Here is a 25,101-nt window from a genome sequence, read left to right on the forward strand (position 1 = left end):
CCAAATCCATCTGACCACAAAGCTCAAGCTTTTAACCACTATGCTATCCTCTTTGCTTTATAAGTTCATTTAGAGTCTCTTTAGGGACATTATTACCATATTCCAGTGAACACAGAACCTGGTATTAAGTAGATATTAAATAATCTGTTACCTACAATTAACAGTGAATATATTTTTATAAAACATGAAATTTAGATTACTTGGACCCAATGATATCTTTGAATGATCTTTATTTTTAGTAAACTGGTATTTGTCATTGTCCAATGTTGATGCAACCCTACTTGTAATAAATTTGTATAATTCTTTAAAATCTTTAACCATGATATGTAATGTTCAGACATAGTTGTTTGGATAATGCAGTGATAATTGACTTTCTCATAGGGTATCGTTTTATAGAGAAATATTAAGAAGCAATTTTTTTTATTCACCTCTACAGACTTGTCAAATTGCGGATCTTGGAGTTAAGAGAAAATCATTTGAAAACTCTACCAAAGTAAGTTACTATGTATTTTGTAAATTTTGAATTGTGATTTTTAGTGGTAGGAAAAAAAGGACTATTTTTATTTTGGCTATGCTTAGCCGTTTTGATTGATTTAATCTTTCTACAATTTTTTCCTAGCGCCTAAAAAGTGCAGTATACTATGAGATTCATATTAAGTAAAAACGTATTGTGCTTTAGAAAACAGTGTAATTACTGTCAAAGTGAATTTAAGTCAAAGTGAAGGTTCTTCTCCTAGCTGAACACGCACACCAGGAAGTTACCACATTGAAACTTAAGAAACTGACATTTTTATAGCTCAAAACAATCAACAGTTTCAAAAGGTTCAATCTAATCATTTTCTAATTCTTCCAGTTAATTTATGGATTGTGATAGCTTTCAGTTTTTAAATCGAGAATATGCAAAAATATTTCATAAAAGTGATTAAAATTTTTCTAAGGATCCAAAATGGTTTGTCAGAAATTTTATACATTCTTTCAAACTGTCCCTTTTTACTAGTGTATTTAAAATTTGGTTTATATGAAAGCACAGGATATTTTTATGGGAAAAGTAATCCTCCAAATTGTATGCAATGTTTAATTTAATAAAATGCTGTGTTTCGTCCTGCCTTGCCTTGTTCGTGTCTAATAATAGAATTTTGTCTTGTACAGAAAAAAAATATTTTTGAAAGTCAAAAATTATATAAAATGGGGAATTTTTTACCCAAATAAATCAATATGACTTGTATATGTTATGATTAGATTATTAAAAGTACTATATTGCATTATTATCCTCCTACAGTATTGCAGAAAAATAATGAATACAGTGATTAATTTTCCAACATATAAGCAGACCTTTCTACTGCAGGACCAAAACTTAATTTTATTTTTTACTTTTTAAATCCTTTCGCTAAGCTAACTAGACTGAATTTGATTGATTTTTTTAACCAATATGTCAATAAAATATCTTCAAATACATTTCATATATGATATTATGTATGAAAATTCTGTCCATGCAATATAAAAGTTTCAATAATGATATGATTTCATTTTTTAAATATACATAGAAATAAAACATCTATTCATTCCCCCATAAGTGGAAGACAAGGAGAGAGCATGAAAAGGAGGAAATGTCTCCAAAGCTGGACATCCTGCAATTTTGACTAGCTTTTCTCTAAGCCAGAGCATTATACATAGGTCTAATGGAAGACACCTCTCCCAGCTTGGGGACATAAACAAAGATGGGAATATGGTTGAGAGTGTTACTTGTTTGGCAGTAATCTTCTGCAAGTGCAGCTAGTTGCCAACATTGCATCCCTAATACTTTAAATGTCTGCATTTAAAATAGAATGGAAATATGGCTAAGTAGAATCCAAACCACAGCAAAAGAGCAGTTGTTCTCTTCATCTAAATGTATACGTTTAGGTCAAGGAGAAAATATTGAGTTGTGTGGAAGAAAATCCTTTCCCCTCTGCTTTCAAATAATAGTTTTGATGTAAATATAAAATAAATCTGACACAGATTGTCAGGTTTTTAAATATATATATTTTAAAATAGAAATTTTAAATACAAATTAAAATCTGACCATATATTGGTAATATGGACTCGATATGAGGTAGCTGTGTTAATAGTTCAGAGTAATGAGTAATGAAGCTCATAGTTGGTGCGGGGGCATTCTGTAGGCTTTTAAACGATGGCCTACTATCAAACAGAATAAAATTATTAGAATAATATGGATTTGAGTATGTCTGGCATTAAAAAATATTGTAAAGATGTGTAGAAATGACACTGGGTCTCCTTGACAGACCATTATGCGTGGATAAGTTGTATAACTATTTTAGTTTTGCACTTAAAAAAATCATTTTCAAAGTTATATCTAATCTAGTATGTTATTTTTGGACTTATAGACAAAAATTTAAAGAACCAAGGACATGCATAAAATACAGAGAACTATATTTTAGCTTTGGTGTCTATAAAATGAGAATTGCATAAAGTTTTGTCTTTCATAAAAATACTTTTTCAGTATGTATTATATTTAGTAGCTTTGAATCACCAATTTAGACCTGTAACTAAGAAATATGTGAGAGCTTTCCACTTACTATCCTTTATTTTTTACTTCCAATGAAAAGAAAGAAAAAATGTCATTTTAGGAAAAACAATTTTAGTTTTATAATGATTACACCAAAAAGAGATAGCTCATGCTTTTCTCAGAGATACAAACAAGATGCTAAGTCTTTTTTGGGTCCTCAGTGATTTTCTCTTCATTTTGTTTTAAAAGTCAATCTGTGCAAAATGTGAAAATGTGTAAGAATTACAATATAACCTACATTAAAATGTGTATCCTTTAAGTAAACTAATATTTTGATATATGAGACTTCTTGATAATATGCAGAGTTTAGGACAAATTCTCTTTGTTACTACTTACAAGTCATTTGTGATCATTCTTCTAGGTATATGAATGAGTGAGAAAATTAAATTCCTCAGATACCCATTTGCTTAAAAATCCCTGAAACAGTCGGTCTTGATTATGTGTAATAATTGAGGATATTGAACATCTGAAAAAGCCGGATAAACAAAAAGAAAACTTTTAGTTTTCATGGTACACTTTTCCTCATAGCAGAATTCTCTTCAAAATTATGTTTATTGAGGGGAAGTAAAAAAATGAGTTTGTTCCCATTTTGGAGTTTTTGCAGTATTTCTCTATCTAGAACTCTCTTACCACAAGTCTTTGCATGGCTAGACCTTACTTATGATTCACATCTTTCTTCAGATGTTGCCTTGTCAGAGTACATCACATAAGTTTGTCCCTTCTTAGCCTTTATGCCATTCCACTATTTCTTTTGATTTTCTTCATATCATTTATGGTTCTCTAAATTATTTTGACTCTTTGTTTACTTGGAGATGATCTCCTCAGAAGAACATAAGTTCTGTTAAGAAGACTTTTTTATCTCTGTTTTGCTACTGCTGTATTTCCAGTGCCTAAAACAGTATCTGGCAAATAGTTAACACTCAGTAAATAAACAAGAATGCTAATATACTAATTCACAATTAGAAATATATGTTATATGACCTGGATATTTTGTGTCACTTGATTACTTTTCTCCATTGAAAACTCCATGAAGTATTAAATATTATAATCAGATGAGTCTTTCAATAGCTGATAGCTGAGCCTAAGATTTTTAAACCTACACATAGCAAACACACACACATAAGCACACACATGCTCCTTCTGGTGGTTGAGTTACACATAATAATAGCTAAGGCATGACAAAGAAGGAAAATAATTTCAAATTAAGGAAATTAATATTTATAACAATTAAAGAAACCAAAAGTAGTATAACTTACTGCTTTTGTCATTAAAATGTGATACATTTAGTCCAGAAACATAATATTTGTCAAGATAAAAAATGAAAGGTTAGAACAATTTTTTTAAATGATATTTGGGAGGTGCCTGGGTGGCTTAGTCAGTTAGGCATCCAACTCTCCGTTTTGGCTCAGGTCATGATCTCAGGGTCGTGAAATTGAGTCCCGTATTGGGTTCCATGCTCAGCACAGAATCGGCTTGAGATTCTCTCTGTCCCTCTGCCCCTCCCCACCTTGCACTCTCCTTCTCTCTCCCTCAAACTAAATAAATAAATCTTAAAAAAATAAAATAATATAAAATGAAATTTAGGAATTGTTTGCATGGAAGTAATCTAACAGCATATAAATAGTGACAATGGTGAGTTTTATTTTTAAATAAAAATTCCCCATGTTTGTGAGAATGCATAAGGACCCACATACAACATACATATAACTATTCACAAGTGGCACTGAAGCATTATACCTTATCTGGACATTCTCTAAGACAAAAGATCCCTTGAATTATAAATATAAATTAAAACCAGAGCTACATTAAAGCATTATTAATGAGAGACATTAGATTAGGGAAGTCAAGAAAAGACTGAGGGGTTATTTCAGACTGAAGAAGACTAAAGAGACATTATAACTAAAAGCAGTAATTCTGAATTGTTTCTCTTATTATAAAAAAAAAATTACTGGGCAACTGGTCCATTTGCATGGAGTCCAAGGATTAGATGGTAGCCATGTAGCAATGTAAATTTCTTAGTTTGGATGGTTGTATTTTGATTTGGTTGGAGAATGTTCTTGTCTGTAGGAAACATACACTGAAATATATGGAAATAATGGGGCACCAGGTTTGCAATTTGTTCTCAAGTAGTTCAGAAAAGTTATTGGTACAGTACTTTGAAACTTTTTGTAATTTTGTGATTTTTTAACATAAAACTTTATTTAAAAAAGCTGTTTTAAAATAGAAAAACCTTGCAAATAAAAAGAAACACTGTAGCCATGGAGAAAATCATCAGCTTCATTTTTGAAATACATGTGTATATTGAGGACAAGGAGAGAGTTTCATTTATGTACTAAAATGATCTCATAAAAATGAACATTTTAGGGATAAAGGTTCTCCATATATGGATGATATATATATTGTAGACTTATTATTTTCCAACTTGAATGGTAATAAATACTCTATATTTATAATATCCTCAAATTTTTATTCATTTGCAAATACATGTTTTCAATTTTCATGTAAGTTCATTTTTCTTTTTAAATAAGGTTACTTTATAGGCAGATAACAAAAATATAATGCACTTGTCAAGTTTTCTTTTTTAAAATCTCTCTTCACTGTCAGAATAATGAAGAAAAAAGTCATAAAATAATATGCTTTCTGAACCGGACAGGTGTGACTAAGTCATTTTCTATTCTCATTTCAGTATCCTATTAATGAATTATCTCATTTGGCATTATTGTAACAGTTGCTTCAATGAAGTACATCAATAGATTCCTTAGTGCTATTGTAACAAAAAATTCCATTGTCAGGCACAGCTTACAGAATAGCTTTTTGATGTTTCTATTAACTCTATTTTTGTGACTATAATACATACTTGGATACAATGTATTTTTATCATCATATTACCTTATGCTTTTAGGAATGTATATCAATTTGTAAGGCATGGTGTTTTGTTAGACACATGGTACCATCCCATTCTAGGTGATCTTTATCAAAAGTGAAAATATGACAAGCTAACTAACCAAGGGTAACCATATCGGTGACCTCTGGTTTTAGAGAGTTGCATTTAGAACGAGGTATTTACTTCTTCTCACCTGGTCTTATATTTTAAAATAAAATGAAATAAGTGACAATTATGACATTCTATACTTAAAAGCATTCTATAAATTATAACGCATTATAACAATGCGATTACGAGAGTCCCTTCTAAAATATCAAACACACTTGCCAGGATTGACCAAAGGAAAGGCTGTGAGCTCTCTGTCTTCTGAACTAATTTGTACTTCTATTTAGCCTTATACTCTTGATGTAAAATTAAGACTTTGAATATTATGGTTAGCTAAGGTTATGTCAAGTCTAGTCAAGAGCTAGGGAGAAGGCACAAAAGGCAAATTAAACCATGGAACGAAATAACTTTTTTCAGAGTACTTCAATTAATAGCCACTCCGATCTCTAATGAGTAAATTTACCAAAAGATGAAAACTGCCTGGTATAATAGTGAGGTTGAAAGTGGTATGGCTTCAGTTTCGTAAGAGCTTAAGGCTTAGTCTCTCACAGAACAATTAGCGTCTATGTGGTTCTATTTCACCTGAGAAGAGCCATAATGTACTGCAATGGGTATATACATTATAGTCAGACAAACCTGGGTTTCTGTTCAAGACCTTGCTGCTTGTTTATGGATTATCTAACTTCTCTGAACTTCAGTGTCATTATTTTTAAAGAATACTCAGTGGTCATTACCTCCATTAAAGTGGAAAATATGTTTTGGGTAACAGTTGATGAAATGAATCTTGTGATCATTTAAAACTAGAGAAGTATTTAAACAAAAGTAGTTATATTATGGCACTTAGGAAACTTGAGTGTGTTTAAAAAGATGCATGAATTATATTTTTTATTTTATCTCATAAAAATCTCTTTATTAGAAAGGGAATGGTGGGTTTTTATTATTTACTTTATAACAAATTCTTAAAATAATATGGGATGCTAATATGCCTTTCTTATTTTTCAAGCAGTACTATAATGAGAACTCATATAAATGATTGTCTCTCTTTAATAAAGTATATAAAAACTTCAAGTATCTAATTATCAATTCTTAAAAACTTTTTTCTTTTTAAGATTTCTAAAATTTTAAAATTGGGTAAATTGAACTCAAATTGTAAAAGACATGATAAAAATAAACAAAAACTCTGAACAAGCACCATGAGGAACATATCCACTATTTATGACTTCCTGTACTTTTATAAATCCATTCACTGCATATTTGCAAATTCAAACCATTTAATGTGGATGATTGCTCTTTGCCTTGAGGATAAATGTAGTATTTTTTCTAAAGATATGTTCTGAACATCATAGGCCAACTGTTGATCTTGGTTTCAGAGTCTTGGGCCAGAAAAAATATACAAAGACACAAAAGATCTAGTTAACAGATCTACCCTTATGGTCTCAGATATTACCTCTGTGGTGGTGAATTATAAATATTCACATGAATTCCAATTCTATATTCTAATAGCCAGATCTCAAATAGAATTTTCACCAGTATCAAAACCAAAATCATCTTTCTCTCTCTCTTCCACCCATCACTTAATAACAAAGCCAAACCAAACCAACCAAAACAAAACAGAAATCCCAGGTTTTTAATTATATGCTGCCTAATGACAGTACCATCCACCTAATTACAGAAATTAGAAATTTCAGTCCTCTTTTTCCTGTATTACTGTCCCCAGATCCACTAGCCATCAACTTATGTCACATGCAAGAACTCTTTCCTTCATTCTGTAACTGCCTAATTTGAGGTCCTTAATATTGCTTGCCTTAGCCTTCAGTAACTCCTTCTTCCGCTTATCTCTCCCACTGGAATTCATCTCCTGTTGTCAGAGCTTCCTTACTAAAACACCATGATACATGTCAGTTTAAAAGCTCACAATGACCGCTCACAAATCACAGAAGACAAATATGTCACGACCCTTCATAATCTGGAGTCAACATTTCTAGTGCCATTACCTCTCAACTTCACCATCCCACGGGATCTCTCTGCTACATCCAACATACAATGCACCTTTGTATTTCCAAGCATTTCTTGGAACCTTCTCCTTTTCTGTCTGAAAACTCCAAATCATCCCTTAATTTCCCCGTTACTTTCACTGTGAAATTAGCCATAGATTCTGCATTCAGAGTAGTAGCTTAGAAAATCTGCTAGAGATTTTCCAAGGCAACATTCTCACAGGAATTTTGATCTGATTATAGTTTGACTCAGAAACCTTATAATAAGCTTCAACTCCATAGTCCAGCTATCAAGTAAGCAATGCCAAGCAGTATGCATTTCCTTCCAGTTATAAATTTTGTAATGGCACACAGTCTCAGCAATATGGACACTCAAGAGGTACTGGTGAATTGATCTTCACTAGGGCCCTTTTATAGTATTCTAGTAAGTGCAGAAAAAAACTGAACTTCAGGAGGTAGGTTTTACTCCAGCATTTAAAAAGATTTCCCTGCCACCCATGTTTTGTTTTTTACTTCTAAAAAGGATCCTTGATGGATAAATAACAAACCATAGTTGGCTCAATAAGACCAATAAAACAGATGAAATGTATCTCTTTCTAGATTTTTTTTTGCTTTCTTTATGTTTCCACTCTCCTTTCTAGTTAAGTCAGGGTTAATTCAGGTCTTTCAGTATGCAAAATACTTCCTTAAAAAGCTTGATTTTCTGCTGAATAGATGCAAGGGAAATATTTCTAAGTTGCTATGTCTTCCACAGTTTCTATGACATTTAAGATCAGTGCCTGAACAATATTAAAAATAAAAATTCACATAAGATATGAACTTCATGACATTAATTTCCTTGAATGTATATTTTATATTTTCTTTTAGTAATATGATATTTTAGTTGTCCTTCTATGGCTTTTAAAAATTATTATTTCTTCCTTCCCAAACTTAGTATTCCATTATGTTTAGTTTTATATTACTTATCCTCAAAAAGATCCCAAACCCTTACCCAACTGCATTGTATTTATATTCATTTTTTCTTTATATTTAAACTTTATTCAATGTTAAAAAGACTCCTATTAACCTTAGCATATAATAACAGTCTTTTCTAGTTATAAAAGTAAATGCCCTATAATTTTATAAGATGAGAAATAAAATAAATCAGATTAAAATGATATGACTCTTATAAAGCATTAGCTATTCAGACTTATATTTGTTCTAAAAAATGGGATAAAAAATATTATGTTACATGAATTAAAAGGTAAAGATAATATATTTGGGGGGGCACCTGGGTGGCTCAGTCAGTTGAAGTCTGACTCTTGGTTTCTGATCAGGTCATGATCTCATTGGTCCTGAGATCAAGTACTGCATGGGGCTTTAAGCTTAAAGGGAGTCTGCTTGAAAGTTCTCTCCCTCTGCCCCTCCCCCCACTTGCATGCATGTGCTCTTTCTCTAATTTTAAAAAAAGAATACATTTTCCACTAAGAAATGTTCAGTGATAATTTAGATAAATGAATAAAAATGTATGTGTTTTAATTACATTAAAATGCTATGAAGGGTATTGATTCTTCTGATTATAGTGAAACATTTCTAAATTAAACAGATTTCTAAAAGTAAAAACTTTATTTTGATTAAATGTTTTGTGAAATTTCCAGAAGCAAAAGAAAAAGCATTTCTTATACTAAATAAAATCATAAAGAGCATCTCTATAACTATTACATCCAACTAAGTGGATATGCATTTTAAAATATATACTTTGTTTTTTAAAAGAAAGATCTCACACCTAAAGGCTCTATTTATAAGAGAATATACAATTTAAAAACTTTGGCTTTCCATTGTTTATACAGTAACATGCAAACAACTAAATATGGCATTCAAGACCCTTTGCAGTCTGACCCGTACCTTCCCTCCAAACATTCCCTGCTTAATTCTCTAAATACAACTTGCAGGTTTGTGCTTTTGCACGCTTATGGATATGTTCTCACTTTATATAATGAACAAGTCAGTTTAAAAATAACTTTAATTAAATACACATGTATCTAACATGTGTCAGACACTATTATTGGTGCTAGAGGATATGACAATGAGTAATAGAGAAAATGAACAATAGAATCCCTATTCTTTAATACTTGCACGTCTGGTGGAGGGAGACAGACAATAAGCACAAGTAAGAAAGAAGATAGGTAACTGCTTCAAAGAAAATGGATGTTATTATAGAAAGTGTTCAGGTTTGTTGGATTTTTATATTTAATTGGTGGATTGTTGCTTTTGGATTTTTGTTTTGTTTTCTTTGTTTATTGGTGAGGCTGGTCAGGAAAGACCTAAAAAATGTGGCATTTTGCACTTATATTTGAATAATGAAAGTGATTAGAAGTTCTAGAGGAAAAGCAAAAACAACAAAAACCAACAGTTATAAAAGCACTTGTGATAGGAGTCAGCCCAATGTAGCTGAGGAATAAAAATACCAATGTAGCTGGAACATAGTGAGCATGGAGTGAAGGAGTATGAGATGAGATTAGTAGAGTCAGGTAGGGCAAAATTATAAAGTGCCTTGTAAGCCATGTTTGAAAATTAGGATTATATTCTGATTGAAATGGAAAGCCGTTGGAGGATTTGAGCAAGGGAGAAGTGTGATTCGATTGAAGCTTTACAAAGATCAGTATGGCAATTCTGAAGAGAGGGGTTTTAGGTGGACAAAATGAAAGAAGGACATCAATTAGGAAATGATTGCAATAGTAAAGATAAAACATGATGATGACTTTGTCTAGGATTGTATCTGTGAAAATGGTAAATGGTCAGATTTGAGATCCATTTGGAGGAAGAGCCTTACTGTTGGAAAGAATTTGTGGTGAGAGCAAAAGATAGGAATCAAGGAACTTTCTCAAAGATTGGGTTTGACTAACAGGATGGATAGTGGCAAAATTTTCTCAGATAGAGAAAATTCACATAGGAGCAGATGAAGGGAATTAGAAATTTGATATTGGCAGTGGAAAGTTTGAGATGCCTATTAGACAATCAAATGTAGGCCGTTGGGTACATAAATCATATGCTCGGGAAGACTGAGATACAATTTTAAGAGTCTTCACTGCATGAAGATATTTAAATTTCAAACACTGGATGAAGTAATCAAGGGAGAGAATACAGAAAAGAGACTAGAACATGGAAGTGAACCTAGAACACTTTAACATTTACAGTATAAGCGCGGAAAGTGACCTTAAAAAAGAACCGCAGAGTGAACAACAAGAGAGTTAAGAAGGAAACCAAATGCAAGAAGTACACGAAAGTCTAAAAGAGGAAGAGAGGAGTCAATTGCATCACCACTTAGAGGTCAAGTAAAATTGGAATAGAAAAGTAAGCATTGGCATTAGCGAGATATAGATCATTGATAAGAGCTATTTCAGTAATGCATTACAGGAAGCCTCATGGAGTGGTTTAGGAGAGAATAGGGATTAACAAAAGGAGATGGTAAGTACAGACAATTCCTTCAAGGAGTTTAGTTGCAGAATGGAACAGTAAAAAGCCAGCAGTAACTGGATGAGGATATGGTGTCATGGAAAGGATTTTTCAGATTTTTCAGATTGATAATGTCAAGGCATATTTGGGAATGATCCAGTAGAAACAGAGAAAACAAAGATGCAGAAGAGAAGAGAAATAATTATAAGACCAAATGCTTGAGGAGATGAGGGAATGGGATGGAGAGCACAAGTGAGTGATGTGGCTATAGAAGCAAAATCCTTCTCACATGGAAACATAAGGGTCTTAGAGAAAATGGATATAAACAGGGATTGCTAGGTTGGGAGTCGAAAACTAAGAACATTCGCAACTAACTGCTTTGTTTTTCTCTATGAAATATGAAGAAAAGTTATCACCTGAGAGTGATAGGAAATGCTGGAGATTTGAGGGGATGTGAGAAAGTAGGAAAGAGTACTTGGCTTATAGAATGGGAAAGTGAATATACGAAGGTGATGTCATAGAATCATCTGGCAGTGTTGACAGTCCATTTGAAATTTAAAGTTATATGTTTGAAGGAAATCCACTCAGCAAAGTTGAGCAGTCTTCTTCAGGAAGTCAGATACTTTACAGTAAGCACAGCAGGAAACAGCTGACTGGGTTTTGCCAGATACTCCCAATAGAGGAGGAGAGGAGCAAAGGAACTCAGGCTGTTTAAGGGGGGATTGCCGAGGGTCTGGGACTATAGAATCTCAGAGAGAGAATAGAGGTAATTGAGGATGTGAAACAGGAAGGAGTATTTATTTGTTCTTTTCTCTTTTTTGATATATAATCAAAATTAATCTTTACAATCCTGTGCCACTTTTTCTATTGTCTTTGGACATTTACAGCACAAGTAATTATTCCTTACTCTTTGCTACCATAGCATTGTGTACATTCCTCTCTAATAGCCTTTGTCACATTTTATTGGACTTGACTAAGAATATATCCCAAAGATTGTAAATGTTTAATGGGAAGAACTGTGCCTTATTTTTATCTTTATATTGACAACAATGTGGGGCAAAAGGGAAGTTCTCAAAGAGCATTTGCTGACGAAAAGCAGGCAGTGCAGTATAGGAAGGAGTGCTTCAATGCCCAGAAAGAGGCCAAGCACTTGGTGGGCACTTGGTGAATACCTGATTGATTGTAAGGAACAGAAATGAATACAAACTTAAAGTCTGCAATATTTTTTAATTAAATGATCTTTACGCTGCAGCTGGCCCTTGATTATTGAAAACTTAACTCAAACATAATGCACATTGTTTTTCTTTTTTCTCATTTTGCTTACATACTTTTTGGTCACTCCACTCCTCCTTAGCCTTGAAGAGTGCATGCACTACAGATGTCAAATTGGTATCGCTATCTTTTGTTTCTTTAAAAAATGTTGGCAATATAAAGACATGGCTTAAACTGACACTCTTTACTTTCTTGGGTTAGTTTAATATGTTATTTATTTCTAATGAAGAAATAAATATCAACTCTGGGGGGCGCCTGGGTGGCTCAGCCGGTTAAGTGACTGCCATCAGCTCATCAGCTCAGGTCATGATCCTGGAGTCCCAGGATCGAGTCCCCCATCAGACTCCCTGCTCAGCGAGGAGTCTGCTGCTCCCTCTGACCCTCCCTCGTGTTCTCTCTCTCTCTCACTCTCTCTCTCAAATAAATAAATTAAATCATTAAAAAAAGAAAAGAAAAAAGAAGTATCAGCTCTGGGTATATTCTTTGATTATGTTTCCTTATAAGAAAATTTATTATAATACTTTTTTATGGAATGAATTTCCATAGCATTATGTAAAATGAAAATGTATTCTAAAGAAAGAAGTAATGAAGGCACAGTGTATTGTGAGACAATATGGCCTCTCCTAGATTGCCAAATGTTATTGCCGGGAAAGCAAACCATTTAAAACACTTTGTATCTGAATATCCAAAATGCAATTATAATTTGTTATAGACACATTTTACCAAAGTTTCTGTGGCTTACTAAATGAAATGCTTACAAAATCTTAAATCATGCACGGTACCCAAATGCAACTACTGCAATCCCCCTGATGAGATTGCTATCACAAAAAACAAAAAAGCAAACAAAAACCACTAATAGATGAAACACAGTGTGTTCTATTGTTGTATTGAAGGAACCATTATTTGGTGGTTTGCGATCTATCTGAAACTGAAATTGTAAAATAAGCCATGTTTTTATGGAATTATCTTCTACTTGAGTTATTAAGAAACTACCACCTCTTATTTTTTTTCTTTTAGATATAATTCCTGATAGAAAATTTTGCATTTAAAATAAGTATTTGAATTATCATGAGAAGTATGCTGAAAGAGTCTAATCCAAGATGAAGGCAGAACTAAAACTCAGCAAACTGTGGGATAAAGTAGATAAGAAATATAAATTTGGTTGATTTGAGCAGTGGGTAGCTGTTACCATTTATGGTAATACTGAAAAACCTGAAATTTTTGCTTCAGTTGTAATTCAGTAATTTACATAATATATTATATATTCTTTATCAAATATAATGATTAACATTCCGTATTGGTTCATACGTAATGTTTATTCCTTTATAAAATCTAGCAGACACTCCATTTATAAGGTTTTGGATAGATGATACAAAATCCCATTAAATAAACTGATTATGTTGCTATTCCCATTCCACCTGCAAAGTAAATTTTAAATGAGTAAATCAACATAGTTTTAACTCTAGCCTGTTTGTAAGTTAAGACCTTGGATATAATTATAACAAGGATAATTAATTTCCCTGAGTTTCTTTCATTGTTTCGTTACTTTTTTTCATCTATATTTTAAAATAGAAACACATACTGACTTTTTTTATCTGTAATTACCAGACAAGGAAGATGAAACAGGAATATGAATTTTTTGGTATGTCATAAACTATTTTTTAACCATCATATTTGGGATGACCTGATAAAATGGGAATCCAGAAATCTTTAGTAATTTCACGCAGAATAAAGTTATTGCTTGACAAGTGTGCATTAAAAAATAATTATTGTGGGGCATCTGGGTGGCTCAGTTGGTTAAGCATCTGCTTTTGGCTCAGGTCATGATCCTGTGGTCCTAGGATCAGCCCATGTTGGGCTTCTTGCTCAGGGATATCGCTAGGCTTCTCCGTCTCCCTCGGCTCCACCTCCCCAAGCAGGCTCTCTCTCTCTAATAAATAAATAAAATCTTTTTATAAATTATTGCTTTGAAAAACAAATAGCTGTTATATGAGCTATTCCAACAGTTTTTAATAGTCAAATTAAAAATATTTTAAAATTCAATGCAATTTTCCAAAATATACCAGTATTTTAAAAAAATCAAAAGTTCTCTTGATAATATATTCTTTTAAGTTTACAAAATCAAATCTGGGTTCTTTTTTCTTAACTTAGCCTACATCAGGAGCAGGAAAAGCACCATGGCGAAGTGGAAGGAACTTGGACTTTAAAGTGGGCAAACATGAATTCAGATCTCTTTCATCACTTAGTACCTGTGTGCCTTAGAATAAATGATTTACCCTCTTCAAACTTCAGTTTCCTATATGTATCATGTACTTAGGCATTATAGATAACATAATACATATATTATACCCAATAGTGATTACACATTGTTGATGCACGCTAAATGAAAGTGCTTCTTAAGCTTCAGAAGAAAGGAACAAAAATGAAGCCAAGAGAAACTTCTCACAGGGAATCAAATATTGCAGTATTCTTTTCTCAAGATAAAAAGAAATTCAGAGCGAAGGGAGCCATACCCATGTAAGCTACACCAGTATTACCATGCCAGATCACTCCTGGTGTTCTCTTTTCTCTTTTCCCTTTCATCCTTTGAGTTGGGAACCTTGACAGGGCCTCTGGATTCCAAGTTTACCTATTCTGCTCCTGCTTTGTACCTCACAGTGGCAGTCACACAGCAGGAACTAGGTAACAACTGCTCAGGGAGCCAAAGTATTGATATTAGAATCACCCCCTCTGGCCCGCTAACCAGACATGACTCTTATGAGTCATAAGATATTCGCACTAAATTGCCATGGCACAAGTGTCCATTTTGCATTTCCGAGTTATCTGAACTTTTGTTCTTCAGGAACTGTTCTCTGAGTCCTTATATTTATTGTAGTAACCTCTTCAGTACCTGGCATCCTTCCTGGCACAGAGTTAAACAATTGATCAATAATTGTTAAATAAATGAAGAAATAAATGTCATTTGTTTTCACAGAACACATATTTTAATTTGGACCCAGAAGTCCTAGTGATACCCCTGTAGCATAATACAACCAGACAGTATTTGTCAGTGTACCCCTGTACTCCACACTCCAGATCAGACATCATGTGTCTCATATTCTCATACTGAAATCTGGCAAACTTAATCAAATCAAAACGTAATGAACCAACTCCTTGAGTAGATATATGGGTCATTAATGTGACTGAAGAAAGATGTGTTTATTTATAGTAGTAATGTTTGAAAATTTTCAAATTATTGTTTTTGATTCACACACTGGATAATGAAGATCCGTAGATTTATGTATCACTAATATTTATACATTTTGTGATACTTATAAGGTCAAGTATTCAACTTTCTTTGTTATTTCCATGCTTAATGATAGTAAATATAATAGCATATTTTATGTCAGGTTTAATATTTATCATGTTTTCAAACTTTTCTTGTCTTAAAAATACAATGTAATTACTTGAATAACCGTGAAGATCATATAGAAATATATTAAAAACCTTTATTTAGAATTATATCTGGCTAATTTAGAAAAGTTGTTTTTAGAATGCTGTGGCACATGAGAACCCCGTCAATATTTCACAAGCATGCCAAATGCAGTTAAAATATAAATGTTATTTTTGCCTCAAATGAATGTTCTTATCATTACGGTAGTGAGCATCAGGCAGAATATTGTCCTGACTGGGGACTCTAACAGTGGGTGGAATGGGGTACAACTTCTATAAATAAGAGGATAGAACATACAATCAGTCAAGCCAGTACCAAAAGAAGATGGTGTGTCTATTGAAACAAGTGATAATTTTTCTTCTGAATATACTCTGATTCAGGTAAAGGCAATAAATAGTCTTATTCAAAGAGGCAAAAAATGCATAAGGATGAATAAGGAATAATTAATATTATGGATGCTTTCACAAATACAATGTGATATTGTTACACTCTTGTAGTTATTGCATTGAATTATTCCTGACTTGTTTAATGTTGCCATTAATCTTTATTTTAATATGTTCAAAGCATGCCACCCCAGCTTATAGTGTGAGAAAACCTATAGAGAATACAAAAAAAATTACAAACTTCTGCCTAAAATAATCCATTTGAATTTATGACAATTTAAGGAGTAGTTCTGTATGTTTGACTTGATTTAAGAATCCGATTCTTCCCTACTGCACTGGTTGCTTGGTGAGTCTTCCTATTAGGCAATTTCAATAGAGGATCACTGATGGTAAGGAAAATATTTAGCAAAGATCCCTTTTCCTGATTGTGTGACACAGAAGGAATAGTTATTAAAATGATAATCCTTCTCCACATAGCTTTGAAGATAACTTACTGTTGTTTTTTTATAGGAAGATTATCATTTTTTCTCAATCAGTATACACACAAACTCAGTTTACTGAAATTTCTATGTTGACATCCAACAAAGAGCCCCTTTATACAGAAATGAGAAGGGTAAAACTTGGATTGTATTTGTATTCCAATCAGGTGTTTAATAGAAAATGGCAATTACAGTCAAGGACAAACTTAATAAAGATATGGAAAGGACAAAGTTTAAGGAAGTGGTTTTGCAACTATCAGGTGTACTTTTTTTTTTTTTAAGATTTTTTATTTATTTATTCGACAGAGATAGAGACAGCCAGCGAGAGAGGGAACACAAGCAGGGGGAGTGGGAGAGGAAGAAGCAGGCTCATAGCGGAAGAGCCTGATGTGGGGCTCGATCCCATAACGCCAGGATCACGCCCTGAGCCGAAGGCAGACGCTCAACCGCTGTGCCACCCAGGCGCCCCTATCAAGTGTACTTTAAACCCTAGGTAATGATCAGGAAATAAATGTCACTATTCACAAGTGAAAATAGACTCCACTGCTCCCCCCCAAAAAAGATTTGCTGGGTCAACCCAAACCCAAATCCACTGCTTCATATACAGCCCATAATATTGCATGTTTCTGCTGAGAGTGGCTCAGTTTTCCATCTGTGTATACGAGGATTACATTACTAAATGAGTCAGAATTGATTTTTGATCATTTCCCACAATTAGATGAAGACAAATTTAAGTACTTTTTAATTTGCCAACAACACATCCATTGTGATTCTTGGATTATCCAGATTAAAGTTTTTTCTTTAGCTTTTCTAACATTTTATATTAGTATTACATATCTAGATAGTATGTTATCAAAACTATCATTATTATATTAATTATGATCCCCAAATCCAATATTCTATTGACAGACAGCTAACCTGAATATTCTGTCTTCTCTTTTCGTTTAGTACAGGTTTTTGTTATAAGTTGAGTCAGGAATTTTTCTTCATTTTTACTTTTCTCTGGTGGCACTTAGGGTTAATGGATTCTGATATTAAGTGTCTTTCTTTTGACAAGTGTAAATTAATCACTTTTGGGGAAGCTTTTCTTAGTTAAATTATAAAATTTTAATCTTGTCAACCCTTCTCTAAATGTAACGATTTTGTTAAGAGCTAGCAAAGCTGAGAAAGGAACGAGGACTCCAAAACAGTATGGAAAGTTTCTCTAAACTGATAAATACAATGTGTTCATTTTGACCCTTTTTTTTTAAGGATTTTATTTATTTATTTGACAGAGAGAGAGACAGGCAGCAAGAGAGGGAACACAAGCAGGGGGAGAGGGAGAGGAAGAAGCAGGCTTCCAGCGGAGGAGCCTGATGTGGGGCTCGATCCTAGAATGCCGGGATCACACCCTGAGATCAAGGCAGACACTTAACAACTGAGTCACCCAGGTGCCCCCATTTTGACCCATTTTTAAATCAACAAAAAACTTTCCTAGAGAATTAGTTAGATTTCAATAAGGTGTGTTAATATTTGAAGAAACTATTAATCTTCTTTTATTAATAAGTTAAATTGAACTAAATGATGTGAGCAGACATTTATACTGAATATATTTATTTCATAGTCATAAGTGATAGTCTACTTATGAACTCAATTCTTTTTTCCAGTGATTCCCACAATTCACAAAATTTAATTCACCATTCTATTTCTCTTTTATTTTTCTTTCTTCATGCAGACATTGATTCTCTGATAAGAGGTTTTTTAAAATTGTTTTGTTGTTGCTATTGTTTTTAATTTGAAAAGGTTCATTGGATGAAATATGTATTCTTTGTTGGATTCTGTTTTGCTAAATGGTTGACTGTCATTGTATTTTTTGTTTGGATCATTTTTTTCCATATTGCCTGGAGAACCTCTTCCTATCCAGAAGAATCCAAGGCCTTCTAGCTTGTCTATTTAAAATCTTATATCTATTCTCTCTTTAAATATTGTTAAGAGGTAGTACTTCTGGACAATTTGTAGTTGCTATTTAAAACTGGTTTTCTGCCTATGAATTCTTCAGGAGCAATAGTAATAATAACACCCAACATTTCATAGGGTTTTATACCTGCCAGGGACTGTATGAAAGTGTTTTATATTATCAATATATTTAAATCCAAATGGTATGACTGTAATATAGATACCATTATCAGTTTACATTTGTAGATGAGGAAAATAAAACTTAAGGAGATTGAACAATTTGCCCAATATTGTATAACTCTTAAAGGTAGGTAAGGTTTCAAAGATAGAGCTGTCTTACTATAAATCAGATAGAAAAAACTGATAGTAACAGTTACACTACTTACTAACCATGCTTTCATACTTATGTACACTTAGTGAGTCTAAGCCCTAATATACTACTAAAATTTTCAACATGGTTGGAGACAAAATAAATATATAAATATCAATATTTTTTCCAGTCTAGAAAAAAAAAGATGAAAGAAAATGAAATAAACATTCCATTTCCAATAGAAACCAAGACTAAGTAATATTTAGGAATAAATTTAACAAGAAAGGCATAATGCTTATGAAGGAAGACTATAAATTCTAATCGAAGGTCATAAAAGAAGATATAAATGAATGGAAAAACATATCATTTCCTTTATGGGATGATTAATTCATAAAAATGTTATTTCTCCCCAAATTACTCATTAATAAAGTTCAATATTTATTTAACCCATCTTCTCTTATAATTCGAAAGACTTTCAATTGGACAAAATAATCTTAGAATTTATGAGACAGTCTAGCTTTCTGGCATTTTTAGTTATCTGACAAGTAAGACAGATTTATCAGGTCAAATTCCTTGAGTTTGAACCTTCTCTATTGAGATAACATTTCATTATGAAGTTCCTGTGGCTATATATTTTTATAGAAGGACAATCTCTGGCATGTCTGATACAAAGGGCACTTCATACCTTGGATGGTCATTAGTTAGTACAACACCTTCCAAAATTAACCACAAAGAATCCTCAGTAAAGAAGTCTAATTTTCCCCCTTCTCATCTGTTACAGCCCCAGACAGTATTTGAAACACAGATCTGAACTTGACTGATAGTCTAGGTTGAACATGAAAAAGTAGTAGATCCTTAAATATGACATACAGGTTATTTTTTGGGCAAAAGTATTGGATGAGATACCAGAAGAACTGGGCCTCTTTCAACAGAAGTGAATCTATTTTTACAAGAAAGTAGATATTAAAACAGTATTGAAGTGTTATAGTGAAGAGTCCAGATTTTCAGATTTCTGCCTAGAAATAATTAGTCCTGCCTAAAGCCTACCAATAATTAACAGTCATGCTGTATTTGTATGACCACATTAACAGAAAATTTTGAAACAGAAATGCATCTCCTGGCCCTGAATAGCAGCAGGAGATATTGGGAAGACTCTCAACAAATATTGTCAACTGAAGATACTGTCAAATAAGGAATTCAACCTAGAGAACACTATTGCAACAATCCTTTAGAGTTGTGGTCTGTATTCTTCCTGTTCTTAGGATAAATCTATATATTTCAGTGCATCACAGGTACCATAAAGTCAACAGTTCCAGTGATGAACTCATCATTTACATCACTATCTGTGCTTGTTCCAGTATCCCCAAGCTCATTTAGAAATAATGGAAATAACATTTTCTAGATCCTGTGAATCATCCTAGGCCTATTTCTTACTCCCACATCCAATCAGTCAGCAAGTTCTGTCAAATCTGTTTAATTCGCTTATTCATTTCCTTCTGTCTGAAACTCTCAGCCCCCAGATCCATCCATGGCCGGCTCTTTTTTTTATCATCTAAATCTTAAATCAAATGTCACTTGCCCCAAAAGTCTTTGATGACCCTCTAATTTAAAGTAGCCACTCCCACCGTAGCACTTCCCCAAAGCCTTAATTTCTTGGTAACACTGATTACTATTGTAAATTCTCTTATTTATTACTTGTTCTCACCTTTCTAAAATTTCTCCATGAGAATAGGAATCTTGCCTAGTTTGTTCATCACTTTTCTCACTGCCTAGTATACTGTCCAATTCATGGTATACATTTAATATGAATGTACTTTTTGAATTTACTCATTACAGAATTCATTCAACAAATACTTATTAAGCCCTTGTCTGTCAGGCACTGTGTTATGCATAGGAGACATGAGGGTGGGCCCAAAACCAGACTCTATCTTTGTACTCATGGAGGTTATATTTGATAAAAGAGAAAGTCACTAATTAAATAACCACATAAGTCAATGCAAAATTACAACTATGAGTAGCTACTTTCTTTTCTTTTTTTTTTTTTTAAAGATTTTATTTATTTATTACAGCCAGTGAGAGAGGGAACACAAGCAGGGGAGTGGGAGAGGAAGAAGCAGGCTCCCAGAGGAGGAGCCTGATGTGGGGCTCGATCCCATAACGCCCTGAGCCGAAGGCAGACGCTTAACCTCTGTGCCACCCAGGCGCCCCGAGTAGCTACTTTCAAATATGTTTTTCCTTCCCTTAATCTATATTACCATTGCTTTAATTCAGGTTATCATTAAATCTCATGACTCAGCTATTAAAATCATTCATTTTTCTTTTTTTTTTTTTTAAGATTTTATTTATTTATTCGACAGAGATAGAGACAGCCAGCGAGAGAGGGAACACAAGCAGGGGGAGTGGGAGAGGAAGAAGCAGGCTCATAGCGGAGGAGCCTGATGTGGGGCTCGATCCCAGAACGCCGGGATCATGCCCTGAGCCGAAGGCAGACGCTTAACCGCTGTGCCACCCAGGTGCCCCAAAATCATTCATTTTTCTGCCTCGACTCTTGCCACACTCCACTCTGTTTTTCCAAAATTGAAGTGCAAATCTTAAGTAATTTTCTACCTTGAAATCCCTAATAACTTCAGTGACCTTCAAGAAAAAAAATATCCACCCTCTTTAAGATAATGGCTCTTCATGACCTGCCTCTCAACTATCTCTCCTTTATCTCTCACCACTTCTTCCCCCTCATCACACTCCATGCCCTTGTCATCTTGAATTATACAGTCTTATCTCTGGACCTTTGTGTATATTATTTCTTCTTCCTACTACATCTTTCCCTGCTCTTTGATTAACTAATTTACTTATCCTTTATAACTCAGTGGAGATAAGCTCCTACAGAAATCCTTTTCTGAATATATTCTGACTGTCCTACCCATCCCTTTTCTGTGCTCTCATAGCAAAAAGAAATAGAATTTAAAAATATATATGTATATATACATACATATATATATCCTGTTATACTATAATTGTTGATTTACTTGTTTCCCTCACAGGCCTATGATTTCCTTTATAGCAGAGTGCCTTTCATATTTCTTTCTACATTACCTAAAACAGTAACAAGTATGTAGAATAAATAGAATAATGGCTGGATGGATGAATGGGTTCATTTGACGAAATTAAAAATAAAAGCCTAGGATGACATTCAACACAGCTTCAAACATATACTATATTCAAACATATGCACACTATGTGTGTAAAAAACATACTGGTCAGAACAGAAGGCTAGTGAAATCCATTTTGGATCTTCCAAGTACCATGGCAGGCAGCACTCACTAATTTATTCACTAATTTTATTCCATGTTTGTTGATATTAAGGAAAGAACATCAACTATCTATAGTCCTGTATTTGAAGTGTTGGAAGATAAGGTAACATGGCAGTTACATCATCAGACTGAAAGACGCTTTGCAAGATTTCTACCACTAATGAAATACTGCTTAAAACAAAGGTTATTAACATCCTCTGGTTTTCAGTGAGGAACTTTGTGACCAAAGAAAAGGTGTGATTACAATCTCTTCGTAAACCGGATACATAAAATCCCTGAGGCAATACCATGTCATATGTTAGGGAAACTTGAATATTTAGACTAATAAATAAAATACAGTGCAGGCTGACACTTATTTATAAATATATGGCAACCATTGCTGTCCAGAGGAAGTTGACTGTTTTTTCTAGTTAAGAGGAATATGAGGGGACAAAGATAAGATGGTTTTTGAGAATCTTTCAGGATCTGTTTGCAACCAGAGTTACTTGCTACAGTTAGTCATTAGGGACAGAATGAGTATAGATCAAAAGTATAAAAATGAGGTGATTCTAGTTATTCTCTTGAAAACATCCTAGCACAAAGGAACTACTTCCACCCTAGCCCCAACAAACCAAAAGTCTTTGATGACCCTCTAGAAAATAACTTCCCTTGCCTGAAAAGGATTACCTAAGCACCAATGCAAGTACTTACATACCTCCTATGATCCCAGTTGAGATGTCAGTTGACCACCTGCAAAACATCTGTCCAGTATTCAGCAAATACTCATTAAATTCCTGCAGTGTGTCAGGCACTATTTGTCAAAAGGAAGACTAAGAGTAGCCAATGGAATGGAGCCATAGTGAACTTTTTGGAGTCAACACTAACAGCCACCACCAGATTCCAATAGCCAAGGAATTAAGGTCCTCAAGAGCATCAGAATGAATGAGTCACTAAAGAGAGTTCCCTTTATATAAATGACAGAGACAGAACAAAGTACCAGTCGCTTCAAGAGTGACCTGAAAATCAGCCTGTGACCAAGATAACTTTAGATTCAACAGCAATAATGAGTGAAGACATAGCTCTTAGGTATTACTGCCAAGTAGAAAAGAATATTAGTGGTAAATGGAATGTTTGGAAAGGAAAACATGGCCTAACTGTACCTCATCTAACTTTTTCATCTTGAGTAGATTTGTAGTTGTCAAGATAGCAAATTCTCAAATGGCAAAAGAGTGAAACCCAAGCTAAATTCAACAAGATGTTTTGCTTTAGGTCTATTACTATTTTTAACCCTCAAATTTTGGAATGAAAGAGCCCAGGTGGATGATCATTCTAATGGAAAAAGTAGATTTATTGTGTTTTAAACAATTTTTTTTTAAAGATTTTATTTATTTTTTTGACAGAGACAGAGACAGCCAGCGAGAGAGGGAACACAAGCAGGGGGAGTGGGAGAGGAAGAAGCAGGCTCCTAGTGGAGGAGCCTGATGTGGGGCTCGATCCCGGAACGCCAGGATCACGCCCTGAGCTGAAGGCAGACGCTTAACGACTGTGCCACCCAAGCGCCCCTTAAACAATTTTTTTTGAGTCACTGCATCTGAAAAAAAAGAATATAATAGGTGAAGAAAATGAGAGAAAATAGAATGTTTCCCTTACTTCCTCTCTATTAAAGCTAAATGTTCTTTATGGGAGATGTGGTTTTTAAGGGAGACAGGGCTGCTGTGCCAGAGCTGTGGCAACTGTAGGGTCTGGACATTATTAACCTTAAAAAACAACAAAACAAAACAAAACAAGAATTTTACCAGTAAAAATGGGTTTATTTGGGATTAACAGAGGATTTCAATTGAGGACATGCAAGCTATGGCAAAACCATAGGCAAGTCCAACAAAGAAAGGAAAGGAGGATTATTTTATGGAGAAGAAGGGGGAATTTGGAAGGGGCTGTTTTGAGCATGAGTGCATTGGAAAAAAGCCTAAGTCCAGGGTGATTATGGTATTCAATTTCTTTTTTTTTTTTTAAGATTATTTATTTGAGAGCGAGAGAAAGAGAGAGTGTGTGCATGGGGGAGAGGCAGAGGGTAAGAATCCTTAAGCAGACTCCCTGCTGAGTGTGGATTCCCAATGTGAGGCTCTATCTCATGACCCATGAGATCATGACCTGAGCTGAAACCAAGAGCAAGACACTCAATCAACTGAGTCACCCCAGGCACCCCGGAAGTCTATTTCTTATAGGAGATGCAATGTACATCTTTCCTTCCAGGGAGGGGGGCATTGCAATTGATGATTCTTTCCAGTTGGTGATTCTTCTGTTGGAGTCTGATAATTGACAGTTCTTCCCATAATTGATATTAAGTGGTCCCCCCTTTGTGTCTCACCCCTCTATCCTTCCTACTCCATTCTAGTGAGGTTTCCCTTTATTAATTTTTACAAAGTGGAGCAAAAACCAGAGAGAGTGTGGAGAATCAGCAATGTGTGACACACAGCAGCAGGCTAGATATTAGAAAGGTATATCTTTTCATTCCCCCTAAGTAAATTTAAATAAGTTTTAGAGGTTAGAATGTGATGGCAGCCACACTTCTCTGATGTGGACCTTCATTGATTCTCATGGTTACTAACCATTTCTTCTTTACAAAACTTCCTACTATAATCCTGCATTAAGAACATATATATAACTAAGAGTCCCATATAATGAATGTACCAGAACATTCTTTAAAAAATATGATAAAAAATTATAACAGTATAGTGGTATTATTCAAAGCAAATTTTCTTTTCAATTAGCTTCAAAATTAATTTGTTAGTGCTGAATATCAATTCTGCATTAGTGCTTCTTTGGTAATTATTGCTTACCATCAAGGCTCCATTAAGTTTCCATGTTTGAAATGATGAATGTGTACTTTGTTGATTACTGCTTGTGATTTAATGAGTTATTCTTAGAGTAATAATGTTTTTAGCAATATGTTTATTGTTTTTCCAACATTTGCAAATTGACTAAACTTTGAGAAGTTTATATATATATTTAAACTCA

At 33.8% G+C, this 25,101-nt stretch overlaps 1 protein-coding gene across 2 annotated transcripts in view; it reads left to right on the forward strand.

Annotated features, from left to right (window-relative positions):
* Window positions 1-25,101, forward strand: part of LRRC7 (leucine rich repeat containing 7) — a 312,980-nt gene that overhangs the window by 61,727 nt on the left and 226,152 nt on the right. For both annotated transcript variants that reach the window (XM_045801366.2, XM_045801367.2), the window contains exon 5: window positions 437-493. In XM_045801366.2, the coding sequence (XP_045657322.2) occupies window positions 437-493 (57 nt within the window). The remainder of the gene's footprint in view (window positions 1-436; window positions 494-25,101) is intronic.

This window comes from Ursus americanus, chromosome 12, assembly GCF_024610735.1.
Source record: "Ursus americanus isolate L20-20 chromosome 12, mUrsAme1.1.p, whole genome shotgun sequence".
NCBI lineage: Eukaryota > Metazoa > Chordata > Mammalia > Carnivora > Ursidae > Ursus > Ursus americanus.